The sequence below is a fragment of the Tenrec ecaudatus genome, chromosome 6 (genome assembly GCF_050624435.1).
Source record: "Tenrec ecaudatus isolate mTenEca1 chromosome 6, mTenEca1.hap1, whole genome shotgun sequence".
NCBI classification, from domain to species: Eukaryota; Metazoa; Chordata; class Mammalia; order Afrosoricida; family Tenrecidae; genus Tenrec; species Tenrec ecaudatus.
This window is the reverse complement of record NC_134535.1, coordinates 46,804,445-46,817,113: the sequence shown is the minus strand read 5'-3', so window position 1 is coordinate 46,817,113 and position 12,669 is coordinate 46,804,445. Positions and strand designations below refer to the sequence as shown.

General features: G+C 36.9%; 1 protein-coding gene across 5 annotated transcripts in view; it reads left to right on the top strand.

Annotated features, from left to right (window-relative positions):
• METTL25 (methyltransferase like 25) overlaps positions 1–12,669 on the top strand; it is a 123,330-nt gene that overhangs the window by 38,807 nt on the left and 71,854 nt on the right. For all 5 annotated transcript variants that reach the window (XM_075551219.1, XM_075551216.1, XM_075551221.1 and 2 more), the window contains exon 4: positions 3,280–3,882. In XM_075551219.1, coding sequence (XP_075407334.1) covers positions 3,280–3,882 — 603 coding nt within the window. The remainder of the gene's footprint in view (positions 1–3,279; positions 3,883–12,669) is intronic.

The window sequence follows — 12,669 nt, the reverse complement described above, 5'->3', positions numbered from 1 at the left end:
AAAATAGTAAATCATTTGCCTTATACTTCTAATGAGAGCTGTGAGTGTACAGGAGGATTTTCAATTTTGCAATTTTTATTAGGTTCTTGCATCTTTTCCATGGACTCTTCCAAAGACAGCAAGTTTTGAAGTGGTCGGGAAGCGTATAGCGGGCTAGGAATGCAGAGTCTTTGTGGCACTGGGGCTTCTGAAGTAGGGAGAAACTCCAATGTAGAGGTTGTCAGTCATTCTTCAGTGTCCCACACAGTGTCAGGCTTACCATGAGAGTGGTTCTTGTGCTAGGTCCCTAAAAATCCTTCAGGTGATTCTTAAATGATAGTTTAGTTAGAGTGAAAGGGGTATAACAAACTTAGTAATTTAAAGCATTGATTAATAACCACAGACCCACTAGAGATACTAGAGAGAATGCTCAGATAATTGATAGTCAGGTAAGCTGGATAGATCTGTTCATGGGTAAAATGAAACAGGCAATAGGATGGGAGAAAAGTTTAGACCTGAGGGCAAGACTGGTCTAAGTGATGCAGGACAACACCGATGACAAAAGTTGGATCAGAAGTATGTAGATGTCAAGGGAAAATCTAATCATTTGCGAATGTGTGGGGGCAGAACCAGAGAAATGTGAATCAGTTGATGATCATATCTGATCAGTTTGTTTCTGGGGAGTAATCTACACTGTGGTGATAGCAAAAGCAATAAGCGCCATACATATCTATAAGTAGGCTGAATCTTGAGTTCCACAGGGGATTTGAACAAAGATTACTAATCTGCTTTGAAATTCCAATATGATTAATTGAAAATCTGACTAGGATGGGGCCTCTAAGTCAGGAAATTAAGGAAATTAGTAAAGTAGGTGTGTGCAATATGGGAAAGAAATAATTTTCTTTTGTTATATTAATTGGGATTAATAGGTATGTCAAATCATTCCATAGTTCAATCATGTCCAGCAGAATTGTACAATTTCTACCAGTTTCCAAATCTAGTTTTTCTATATAGACCCCTTGACATTATCAGCCCCTCACCCCCCCACCACCTCTGTGTGCCCCTCCCCCTCCCCTCCTTATTCCACTTGCTGACTCTATAGGTTCGTTTAAAGTAAGGATCCCGTTCTCTCACCACAAATAAGATGGTATTTATAGTTTCAATGTAGAAGTTTCAGTTTAGTCACCACATATTAAGTTCCAACCATGTAGTAACCAAGTGGAAAATAGTCCATAATTTTATTGGAGGAAGTGTGAGGCTCTTATTACCAGCAAAATAATATGGACTAGCTAGTATAAGGAACAACTAGATATTTATACAGTGTAATTATCATTGCTTGCTGGGCTTATGAGAGACAAAAGAAATGCACTGTGTACCCACCTCCTCCCTAGACCAACGGTCGGCCAATTTTTGAGATGGAGGAGCCAATCTTGTCCCTCACAGCAATTTAACAAATTATCTGAGAGCCATAAGTACATTTTTAAAAACAAATGAAATCACCATTATCTGAATCAATCCTTTAACTTTTTAAAGTTTACTTCAGAGCCACATGGCTCTTGAGCCAAAGTTTGCGCTAGATAAACTAGACACAACCTTAAGTACACTTGAGAAAGTTGAGGTCACTTTTGGGCAAAGCCTTTAGCAGTAGGAGGAAAGTCCTGGAAGAAGTCAAGTCTAGGATGCGGGAAAACTACTCAAGTGGCCTCAGGTGCTGTCACCCACAGACAGCAGAAATGTATATAAATTCTCTCAGGAGATAAACTCTTAATTTAGGCCTCCAGATTAACAAATAATTAGATTAGCAAAATTTTGAGTTTCTCACCAAGAATTCAACCTCATCAGGAAATGAATGCTCATGAATGTGAGTCCCCAGGGACAGCTAACAGCTAACTTCGATCCCAAGGCTAATGTTCTCAATTTCTCCAGATCTGTGTTGTAGTTCTGAAGCCCTGGTGGCATTCCGCGGTACGCATTAGATTAGCCCAAGCCTGCAAGCTTGGTGGTTTAAGTCCCTCCCCCAGGTGCTCTGAGAGAGAGAGAGAGCACGTGCTTCAGGTCTCCTAACCACTGACAAGGCCTCTGAAACCCTCGTTTATGGCAGTGCTGGAAGTTGAAATCGACTCAATGGCAGTGGGTTTAGTGTTTTTCCTTTTGTCTTGTTTGGCCCTTGTGGCACTGTGAAGTAAGCATTAGGCTGCTCACCACAGGGCAGTGGTTCAAACCCTCTAGCAGGAGACAGGTGAGCTGTCTGTTCCCATAAAGATTTCGTCTCAGAAACCCTAAGGAGCAATTCTACTCTGACCTAACGGGTCACTGTGATTTGGAATTAACTTGTATGATAGTAGGTTTGGGGTTATAGGTGGTGTTAAGGTGGTTTGTTTTAGAAATTGGCACCTACTGATTGACAGCATTTGGTGGTCACACACATACAAATTAGTTTTTAAAAGGGAGTTATTAGCAGAAGATAGGTCAGAGAGAGGCAATGAGGGATTTTGCTGAGGGGAGTGTCCTGTCATTAGCTTTGTTCTGCTGTGCTGAGCATACATTGGCAGAATAGTAAAGAATTGGGACCAGGGTGACTGTTATTCAGGCAATGACAATTACCAGGCCTATAGTTGAGTTACTTGAAAGTGGCTATGGCAAGGGGCCAGGTAATTCGTGAACCTGGTATTTGCATTTATTTAGATGTTACCTAACATAATAGGTTGTATATTAGATCTTTAAGGTTTTCCTGTGAAGTGTTTTATAGTTTCACTATATAGGTGTTCACATATTTTATTAAATGTGGGATAAAGGATTTAGTTTTATGTAAAATAAGTGGCCTTTTTCCTTGATTCATGAGAAATAATACTGCATGGGGTATTGGGGTGCTTTGGCCACAGATGTCCAAGTCACCCCTGAGGCTTTGTGAGGGCCTGTCAGAACCAGGTCTCGGGAGGCTGCTGTCAAACGTTCCCATTGCTAACTTTAGGCAGGAGTTTTGCTCGTTTTTCAGTATCTTCCGCAGGAGTTTCTCTAGAAAGGATCATGTCATCCACAAATAAAGGTATTTTTATATTTTCCTTCCAATATTTATGCATTTTACTTCTTTTTCTTGACTTGCTACATTAGGACATCCAGACAATGTAGAAATGTGCTGGCCAAAGCTGCTCTTGAATAGCAAAGTACTAACCAAAAATCAAGTCTAACAAGCTGTATCTTAAACAAAGTATTTGTTTATTTGTACTATAAAATATGGAGTGCTTTATTTCACCATCTGACTCAATCTTTTTCATTCTTTTTGTTATTTCCTAACCTTAGGTAATTGACCTGGGTTCTGGTAAAGGCTACTTGAGCTCCTTTCTGTCCTTGAAGTACGGCTTAAACGTTTATGGAATAGATTCCTCAAACGTCAATACTCATGGAGCGAAGGAGAGAAATAGGAAATTGACAAAGCACTGGAGCGTTTGTCACACTCGGTCAAGATTAGATGTCAGTGGACGGGCATCAAAAATGACAAAAGAAAGGAAAGTGCAAAATGAAATTGAACATAAAGCAAATATTGAAGAAGAGTACAACAAAAATGCTATAAATCAAGGAGAGATGTCTCCCCCAGGAATTTTACCAGATTTTTCAGACCCGGTAATTTCTAAAATCAGAAAGCAAATGGAAAACCCACACGCTCAGCTACCACAAGAAGAAAATTTGTATTTTGAAAAGGTCTTTCCTTTTATAGATTTTTTGCCTATTCAGCCAGTGGAACCTACTTCTTCTTCCTCTGGAATATCCAACAGAGAAATTTCTGAAGCAAATAAAGAAAAAAGAAAAGCTACTTCAAAGTCAAGTGAATCAAATATATATTCACCATTAACCTCTTTCATCACTGCTGAATCAGAACTATGCGACATCATTAAAGATCTGGAGGTGATTTAACATTTGAATTCCTAAATTTGATTTACCAAAATGCCTGGGTGGTGCTGTCTATTAGGCACTGGATTGATAAATACAAAGTCCGTGCTTCAGACTCACCAGCCCCTCCTTGAGAAGGATGAGGTTTTCTGCTCCTGTAAAGATTTACAATCTTGGTAACCCATTAGAGTGGCTATGAGTTGGAATCAACTTAATGTTTGTAGGTTATATAACCTAACGTTATCTTAATCATAATCTTAAAGACCAAGAAAATAAAATCATTGCCAGCCTTTCATGAAAATCACAGCAACTAAAAGATGATAGGGGCACATTGCAGAATAGCTTATCCTCACTTATTTCAATCCCATGTCAAACAGAAGGAAGGGAGTGATTTACAGTGTCAGCATGCAGCACAGGCATTGCCAACACTCTAACTCAAGAAAACTCTTCATTTAAATATGATGTAAAGAAGTATCTAAGGCAGACTTATGTTTAATGTTAGCCCATGATTACAAAATATACAATTTCTTTATGTACGAAGAACATTCCTTAAAGCCTGTATTTTTTCTAAGTTACAAATATGCCAAGTTCTATCATTGAGAGACAATATGTATATAGCATAGTATGTTTAAACTATTTTATAGAAGGAACTGCTAGTGAACATTTGGCTTAACTTTCTAAACAAACACACTCTGTAATTTTCTACTTTTTGTCAAATGTTTCATGTATTCAAAGAAGTAAACAACAGATACGAGGTCCTTTATAAGTCCAAGCCCTCATTTGGCAGTTGATCTGTGTCAGGCCATTTTTATAATGGGAACTTGTCTCTTTTCCTGGAATTTTGGAACTTCACCGATGGAGTCTCATTGTTGTTCTTATACACGAAAACAGTGATTAGGTTTCCTTAACTTTCTCCTGGGATTGCACAACCCCCCTGACTTTATCATCCTAAATTTAAAATAGGCAGTAAGTTCTTACTGCCTTTAAGTTTCTAAACACCTTCTTATACAAGGGGCTTTCAAAAAGTTCAAGGAAAAATACCTTTTTCTTTCTAATCTCCATTAACGTTTTGAAAGCCCCTCATATGTGATCAAAATATCTCTAAATTCATAATAATAATTTACCTTTTGGTGGGTGGAGAACCCATTATGATGTAGTACAAGAAGTTTTTTTTGTTTTCTATAAGGGATCAATAATTTATTAAACAAAATTAAGAAACGAAATTAAAATTATTTGCATGTATACAAATAAAAATTGCTTTTATAATCTTTTGCTATTAGAATAATATGGTGATTGCATATATTTGCATTCAACTCTGCTACCTTTTCCCTGGGGAGTTCAAATGGCTAAAGTCCAGCTACTAATTGACAAACCTTTTGGACCCACTTAGAAGCTCCTAGGGTGACAGACTGGTGATCTGCTTTTGGAAGGTCACAGCTGTGAAAGCCCCTGGAGTGAGCTTCCACTCTGTGCCTTTTGGGATGTCCAGAAGTTGGAAACTGCTCCCTGGAAACTGGTTTGGTTTAGGTTTACTCTGTTACCTAGGGAGAGCTAAGCTAAGTTTAAGGAAAGACTTCTATACCTATTGTTCTCTTCCCCTTAGTTAATAGTAAGCCCTTTTAATCTAAATTCATTTTTACATCTAAGTATAACTTATCCAAATATATAATCATCAAGAAAAGCAAAATTGAACACCTCTTAAAAATTGTTTTAAAAAGAGTGGTATTTGAAGCCCTCTCAATGTTCTGTCAGTTTGAAATAATCTCTAAGTAGTTTTTTCTTTAGAGAAGTTGGACTTCAGCCCTGTTGTATCTAGGTTAGATGGAGTAAACTAAAAATGATAGCAAAGTCTTACACAATATAAAGCGAAACAATTGTGCTTTTTTCAAATATAACTGTAAAATATACTAAATCATAAGCTAATGCTTTCGTTCTTTTGAATTTGTGATTTATTATGAAAAGAAAGATAGAGAATTTTTACTAAGTTTTATCTGTCATACATTGTACTAAGTCACTTATGTGTATTAACTTATTTAATCCTTACAACAACCCTTTGAAAATCCTCATTTTACAAATGAAAAAATGAAGGCACTTAAAGGTAAACTTGCCTAAATCATACAATGGATAATTGGAATTTAACCTTAGTTTAAATTTAGTATCCAAATACAGTACTCTTAAGAATTTTATTTGAATGTGTGTAACCACTTCAATAATAGTTCTTTATTTCTTTTAAAATTAACTTTTTAGAAAATATTTTACTTATACCTCTAAAATTTTCACTTGTATTGCAAAGAATTTGTCTGCTTGATGAATAAAACTTTAGATAGCATTTTGAGTTTTGGTTCCCTTAAAGATTAATTCATACCTACAATAATAGAAAAAATCCCCCCTCAACCCAATATTTTTAACAAAAAATACTAATTTGGAAATAACTGTACAGATATTATGCTAGTAATATGAATTTTGGATCATTGGGGCTTAATATTGCTAACTATACAGGGTTGCACTATACTAGAAGTAGTCTAAAATCTTAGTTTCAAATGACAGAAGTCTGAGTCTTTTAGGACAGATTTCCTGTTTCAAACGTTAATTTCTAAGACTGAAAAGTTTTATACCTATTCCTTATTTCACTCACTGACACATAGTGACATTACAGGACAGGGTAGAACTGCCTCCGAGTTTCTGAGACTATGACTGTTCATAAGAGTAGAAGCCCTGTCTTTCTCCCATGGAGGGGAGGGGGCAGTTACAAACTGCTGACCTTACAGGTTGCAGCATGGCAGGTAACCACTGCACCACCAGGACTGACTTACTATTTTGCTATCTGTCATTTTATACTTATAACAGTACTAAAAACTATTTACTCATTGATGATATGTATCTGGCCGTAACGGAATATAAGGTGAGAGTATTGCATGGTGCGTTAAGGTGATATGGGCCCTGATTCTCAGTGGTTTGGCATTTATATAATGATGTAAGTTGCCACTACGTAGTCAATGTAATTTGGCAATTATATTGTAGACATTGAGTCGGTTCCAGTTCCAACATTTTAGACTGGAGCAAATCACATCTGGTCCTACAACACCCACAAAATCATTGCCGTGTTTAAGCCTGTGTTGCAGCCTCTGTGTCAGTTCATCTCATTGAGGGTCTTCCTTCTTTTCACTGACTATCTGCTGAGTATGATGTCCTCCTTCTCCAGGGATTGTCCATCCTAGTCACGTCCTCACAGTTAATGAGGCAGTATTTCTCCGTCTGCATTTCTAAGTAGCGTTATGGCTGTACTTCTTCTAAGACAGATTTTCTGGTTCTTCGGGCAGTCTGATATATTGAGTATTCTATGCTAACACCATAATTCAATTGAATCAATTGTTCTTTGGTCTTCTTTATAGTTTAGCTTTCAAATGCATATGAGGTGATTGAAAATACCAAGGCGTGGGTGTGGCACTAGTAGCCCTGGTAGTACCATGGGTTAAGTGTTTTGATTGCTAACCATTAGGTCAATTGATCAAACTCACCAACCACTCAATGGGAGGAAAATGAGGCTACCTGCTTCCGTGAATATTTGCAGACTCAGAAACCATAGAGAAATTCTTTGTGCTATATGTAAGGTCACTAATAATTACCTCAACTTGACAACAGCGGGTTAGTGAGAAGCACATTAGCCCCCAGATTACTTAGGTCACCCTCAGAAACTATAGACACCAAGTTCTCAAGCTTTTTCATATATTACAGAGGTATTTTGCATCAGATTTTCCAATGAAATAATTTGATTTCTTATTATTTTGTCATATCTTGCCCTGTCTGACATCTCCCTTCACTCACTTTTCTCTTGTCCGTCCCCCAGGAAGGAGGTCACCTGTAGGTCTTTGTAATCGGTTCCCCCTTTCTAACCCACCCTCCCTCTACCTTCCCAGTATCGCCACTCATACCACTGGTCCTGAAGGGATTATCCGCTCTGGATTCCAAAGTCAATGCTCGTGAAATCCCTGTCACTGTCAATATATTTTCCATTTATCATGATGATATTTGATGTTCTAGTTACAATGAATTTTGTGTTATTTAAAATTTTTTATTGGCAGATAATTCAAATATCATACAATTCAATAGTTCAATTATATTAAGAAGAGTGATACAATACTCACCAGAGTCAATTTTAGAACATGTTTTTTCTTTCTTGTACTCAATGTTATTAGCTCACTAGTTACCCAAGAATTTTGTTTTCTATGAAGGTATAATACATACGGAAGACCATAGCCTATTACACTCATCAGTAAATGCTTCAAGACCTTTTACTTCCAGCCAGCAAGGTTACTTGATCTGAATATTACAGGTTGCTGATGAGTCTTCCTCCTGTCCTGATGCCACGCTCTTCACATAGTTCAGCTTCAGCTTTTCAAATGAGTTACTTAGCCTTCAGATTAAGGAAGTGTGTTGAAAAGATAAAATCTTGACACACACCTTTCCCTATTTTCAACAAGGCATTATGACTTTGCTTTGTTCAAGTAACTGCCTCATAGAAGGCCCACATAACAATTAAATTTCCATTCTTCACAGTGATATCCACAATTTGTTATGACACAGAAGAATACCTTTTCATAATCAATTTCTCAGAGGTTGCACGTCTTTCTGGTATTCTCTGCTTTCAGTCAAGATCTATGCTCAGCATTAATAGCATCTTGATCTGACTTGAATTATCTGGTAGTTGCCTTCAATACTCTGCTAAAAACCACTTTTAAAATTATCTTTAACAAACTTTTACTTGCTTGTGATACTAATAACATTGTTAAATAATTTCTGTGTTCTTTTGGGTCACATTTTCCTGGAATGTACAAAATATTGGATCTCCAATTGGTTGGCTACCTTTCAGATTTCTAGACAGAGACAAGTGAAAGCTTCAAGATTGCATCCATTTATTGAAACATCTCAATTGTTAATCTGCCAATTCCTGGAACCTGGTTTTCCCATATTGTTTCAGTACAGCTTTAATTTTTTTTTCCTTCAGAATGATCAGTTATTGATAATATGCAACCTCCTGATAGGGTTGAATGTTAACTTATTTTTTAACAGTGATTGTGTATTCCTTCCAACTTTCCTTAGTGCTCTGTGTCACTCTATCTTTTGCCATTCATACTCCTTGAACACTGCAAATCTAGACATGAATTTTTTTCTCCAGTCTCTCAGCTTAAGAAATTTTGGATGGATTCCTCCCTTTTGGTTTTCTGACTCCAAGTCTGTGCACCTTCCATTGTAATTCTTTACTTTGGTTCTGGAGCCGCCCTCTGAATTCTCTTAGTTAGTTAGCTTTTTTATTTCTTCATTTTCTCCATTCTCTTTGGCAAACAAATTTCAGAGTTTCTTCTGTCATCAGTTTTGGTGGGGTTTGCTTTTTTTTTACCATAAAGTTTCTTTATCAATTTTTGACTTAATAAAAGAACAATTTAGAAGTATCTATTGATAGCTATATCTTACATACATGCATACAAACATATAACTTGTACTTTTTGTAAGTACAATTTACCTTTTTTTGCCCAGGATTTTTGGCTTCATAGTCCTAACATTTTTCATACAGAATACATTCTCTCTTTTTAAAATAATTTATTAGGGGCTTGTACAATCTTATCACAATCCATACATCCACCCATTGTGTCAGGCACATTTTATCTTCCTTTTATTTAGCTTTTGCTTTCTTACATGTAATGTCCTTGATTATATCCCAGAACTTCCCTGGTCATCAGTCATTTGCATTCAAGGCATTAATTCTAATCTTGAAGTGATATCTAAATTCAGGTCGGATATACTTAAAATTGTACTTTGGGTCTCATGGACTTGTTTTAATTTTCTTCAGCTTCAACTTGAACTTGCATTAGAGTTATTGATAGTCTATCCCACAGTTGGCTCCTCATCTTGTTCAGACTGGTGAGATTGAACTGCTCTGTTGCCTCTTACCATTTGTGTTGTTGAAAATTATATTTGAAATGAATAGGTTGTCAGTCTTTCAGAATTATATTATGCAATCCCCAGAATCATTTTGATCACTAAAATGGCCATATGTCCTGAATATTGATGTTTCTTTTCAATTTTCATATTCCAGTAGTCAGTAATTATCAATTTATCTTGATTACATGATTGATGAATTTCAAATGGAAAAAGTTGGTTAATATTTCAATTTTTTCATTTTTGGCATTGGAATTGCTTCTTAAATTTGAATGATAGCTATATTAATTGTCTTTCTAATAAGAATATTGTCCTATATCTGACATTGTTTTCTTCAAGGAAGATCATGATTGCTTGTGTATGCGTGTGTATGTGATGAATGGTGTACCTTTTCAATTGCTCATTCCTGACATATTTAAACTAAATAATTTTCCAACTTAAGATGGTCAATCTCGGTCCATTTCAGCTCACTAATGGCTAAGCCATCAATCTATATGTATTCCTTTTCATTTTTTGCTTCCAATTTCCCAAGATTTATATTCCATTCATTGCATATTCTGATTACTAATGAATGCTTACAGATCTTTCTATTTCATGTTTGAGCTAAATCAGCCACTGAAGATCCCAAAAGCTCTACTGCATCCATTTCCTAAAGGCCAACCCTTATTTGAGTGGGTAACTTATGCCCAGGTGTAATTTGAATACCCTGCCACTGATCTTCCCGCCCTCCATCAGACAATGTTCCCTTGCTGTCCGCATTGTTCTTCTGGGCAGTTTTTTCAGAGTACAAGGTGCTTCTTCTCAGTCCATTATTGGCATGACAGTTCTCTCCACTAGGGGCGACCCTGCTGCTCACTGAAGCACTGTAGCATGACTACACGCTTCACAAAAGTACACACACCACCACAGTACATACAACAAACAGATGAGTAGTCGTTTACCGCTGTGCTGTCATATATAATTTGGCAGTTTTTTAATGTTATTGATGCTTCAACTTGTGATATTTTGTGTTGTTCTTTATTGTCACATAATGCCAATTTTCACGTAACACCTAGTTTTTGAAACTTAACCATGCTGACAAGTGAGGATGTGTATATTAAATTCAACTATGTGATAATTAATTGAGCAAGATTCATGAGTATATTCACATGAGTCCATTGTTTAAATGTTTTTATATATACATTTGAATTGAAAACTTAGGAAGTCATGTTGAGGGAGAATTTCTTTATAAAATGAAAATGGATGTTTTGATACTGAATTTAATATTGGCTTATTTGAAGCAGTCAGGGAATAAACTTTTTGATGTTAGACTAGAAATACCAATTAGCACCACTTGTTTTTCATGCTTTATCAGGTTTTGAATGATATAGAATATAGTGGACACTCTCTGAGGATGTGAAATCAGTTAAATATTGGACTTCCATGGTCAAATGTGGCATAAATGTGTCTCAAATCACAGGTTTGTCCCAGTAATATAGTTTACATTCAGTTGGTTCATCCATGACTGGCTAGTTGAAGCAAATACTAGATTTAAAAGAAATCAGAAAATTCAAATAACCCAGAAACCCAAACCACAAGGAAAAAAATCCATTTAAGTATGCTCATAATGATATGAGGAGCTTCAAAAAATAATGAAAAATGAAATTACAAGCAATAAAATATGTAAATTTTATTTCCCAACATAAGCTCCATCAAGGTGATGATACTTGGATAATTTACAATACCTGCCAATAGTTCATCCCTAAGAAACTTAGGGTCCTGGGAATTTAACCATGTCAATCCAGCCTTTTTTGCACTAACAAAAAAATCGGGTGCTCTTTAAAGATTTTTTAAGATTAGGAAACAATTTTAAAAATCTCGCCATGAGTAAGATTGGGGCTGTAAGTTGAATGCCTAAAGCTTTTTCATGGAAGCCCACAACATTGCCCTCATTTGATAACAGGGAGGAAAAGGACACTGCCATGAGAAAGGGCTCTGCTGAGCCTCCCTCGCCTTTCCTTCTGATGCTTGAGCTCTCTCAAAACACCCACAGTGAGCAAATGTTCTTCTTCTCTGGGCCTCCAGAAAACGAACAGGCAAAATGTCTTTAGCAGCTCTCATGGCCGTTGAGTCAAAGCTGGCTCATATTGACACCCCCCCCCCCCCCGGGTGGTGTCAGAGACTAACTGTGTAAGGGAGTAGACACCCAGTCTTTCTCCTCCAGAGCTGGTGGTTTCAAACTGCCGACCAAGCAGCCTCAGCCTAATGCGTAACCACCAGGGCTCCTCTGCCTTTAGCAAAGACAAACAAGAACAAATAATACTTTTTTTTTAAATGTTGCTGTAACTCTTGGTCTTGACAGCTCTGTCTTTCCTTTGACTAGACCACTTCCACCTTTTGGTAGCCCTGCTCTTGTGTGCAACGGAGCTGGTGTAGCAAGTTTGACATTCATCAAGAGAAAGTTGGCTCAACTTAAATGTTTAAATTGAATTGTGAAAGCTGGACCCAAAGAGATGTATATGGCCTTGACTATTATTTCTGCTGTTAACCAGTACTCTTAGGGCACAAACAAGATGAAATGTTTCCTCACAAATTGATATGGACGGTCTGCTGAGGCTTGGTCTCAGTAACATTTCATCCCTTCTTGAAACGAGTCACCCCGAGAAACTGATTTCTTAGAGGGTATTAGACCCATAAACTTTTTGTAAAGTATCAGTGATAACACATTTTGTCTACCACGTATCATCATAAATTTGATGTTTCTTTTTCCATTTCTAGCAGAATTCACATTGCTTTGAGAGGGACTCTTTTCAAACAGATCATCTTATCCTTTTTAATGCCTCAGACTAGATCCTGCCGTGACATGTCATCACAAGTTAATATAGA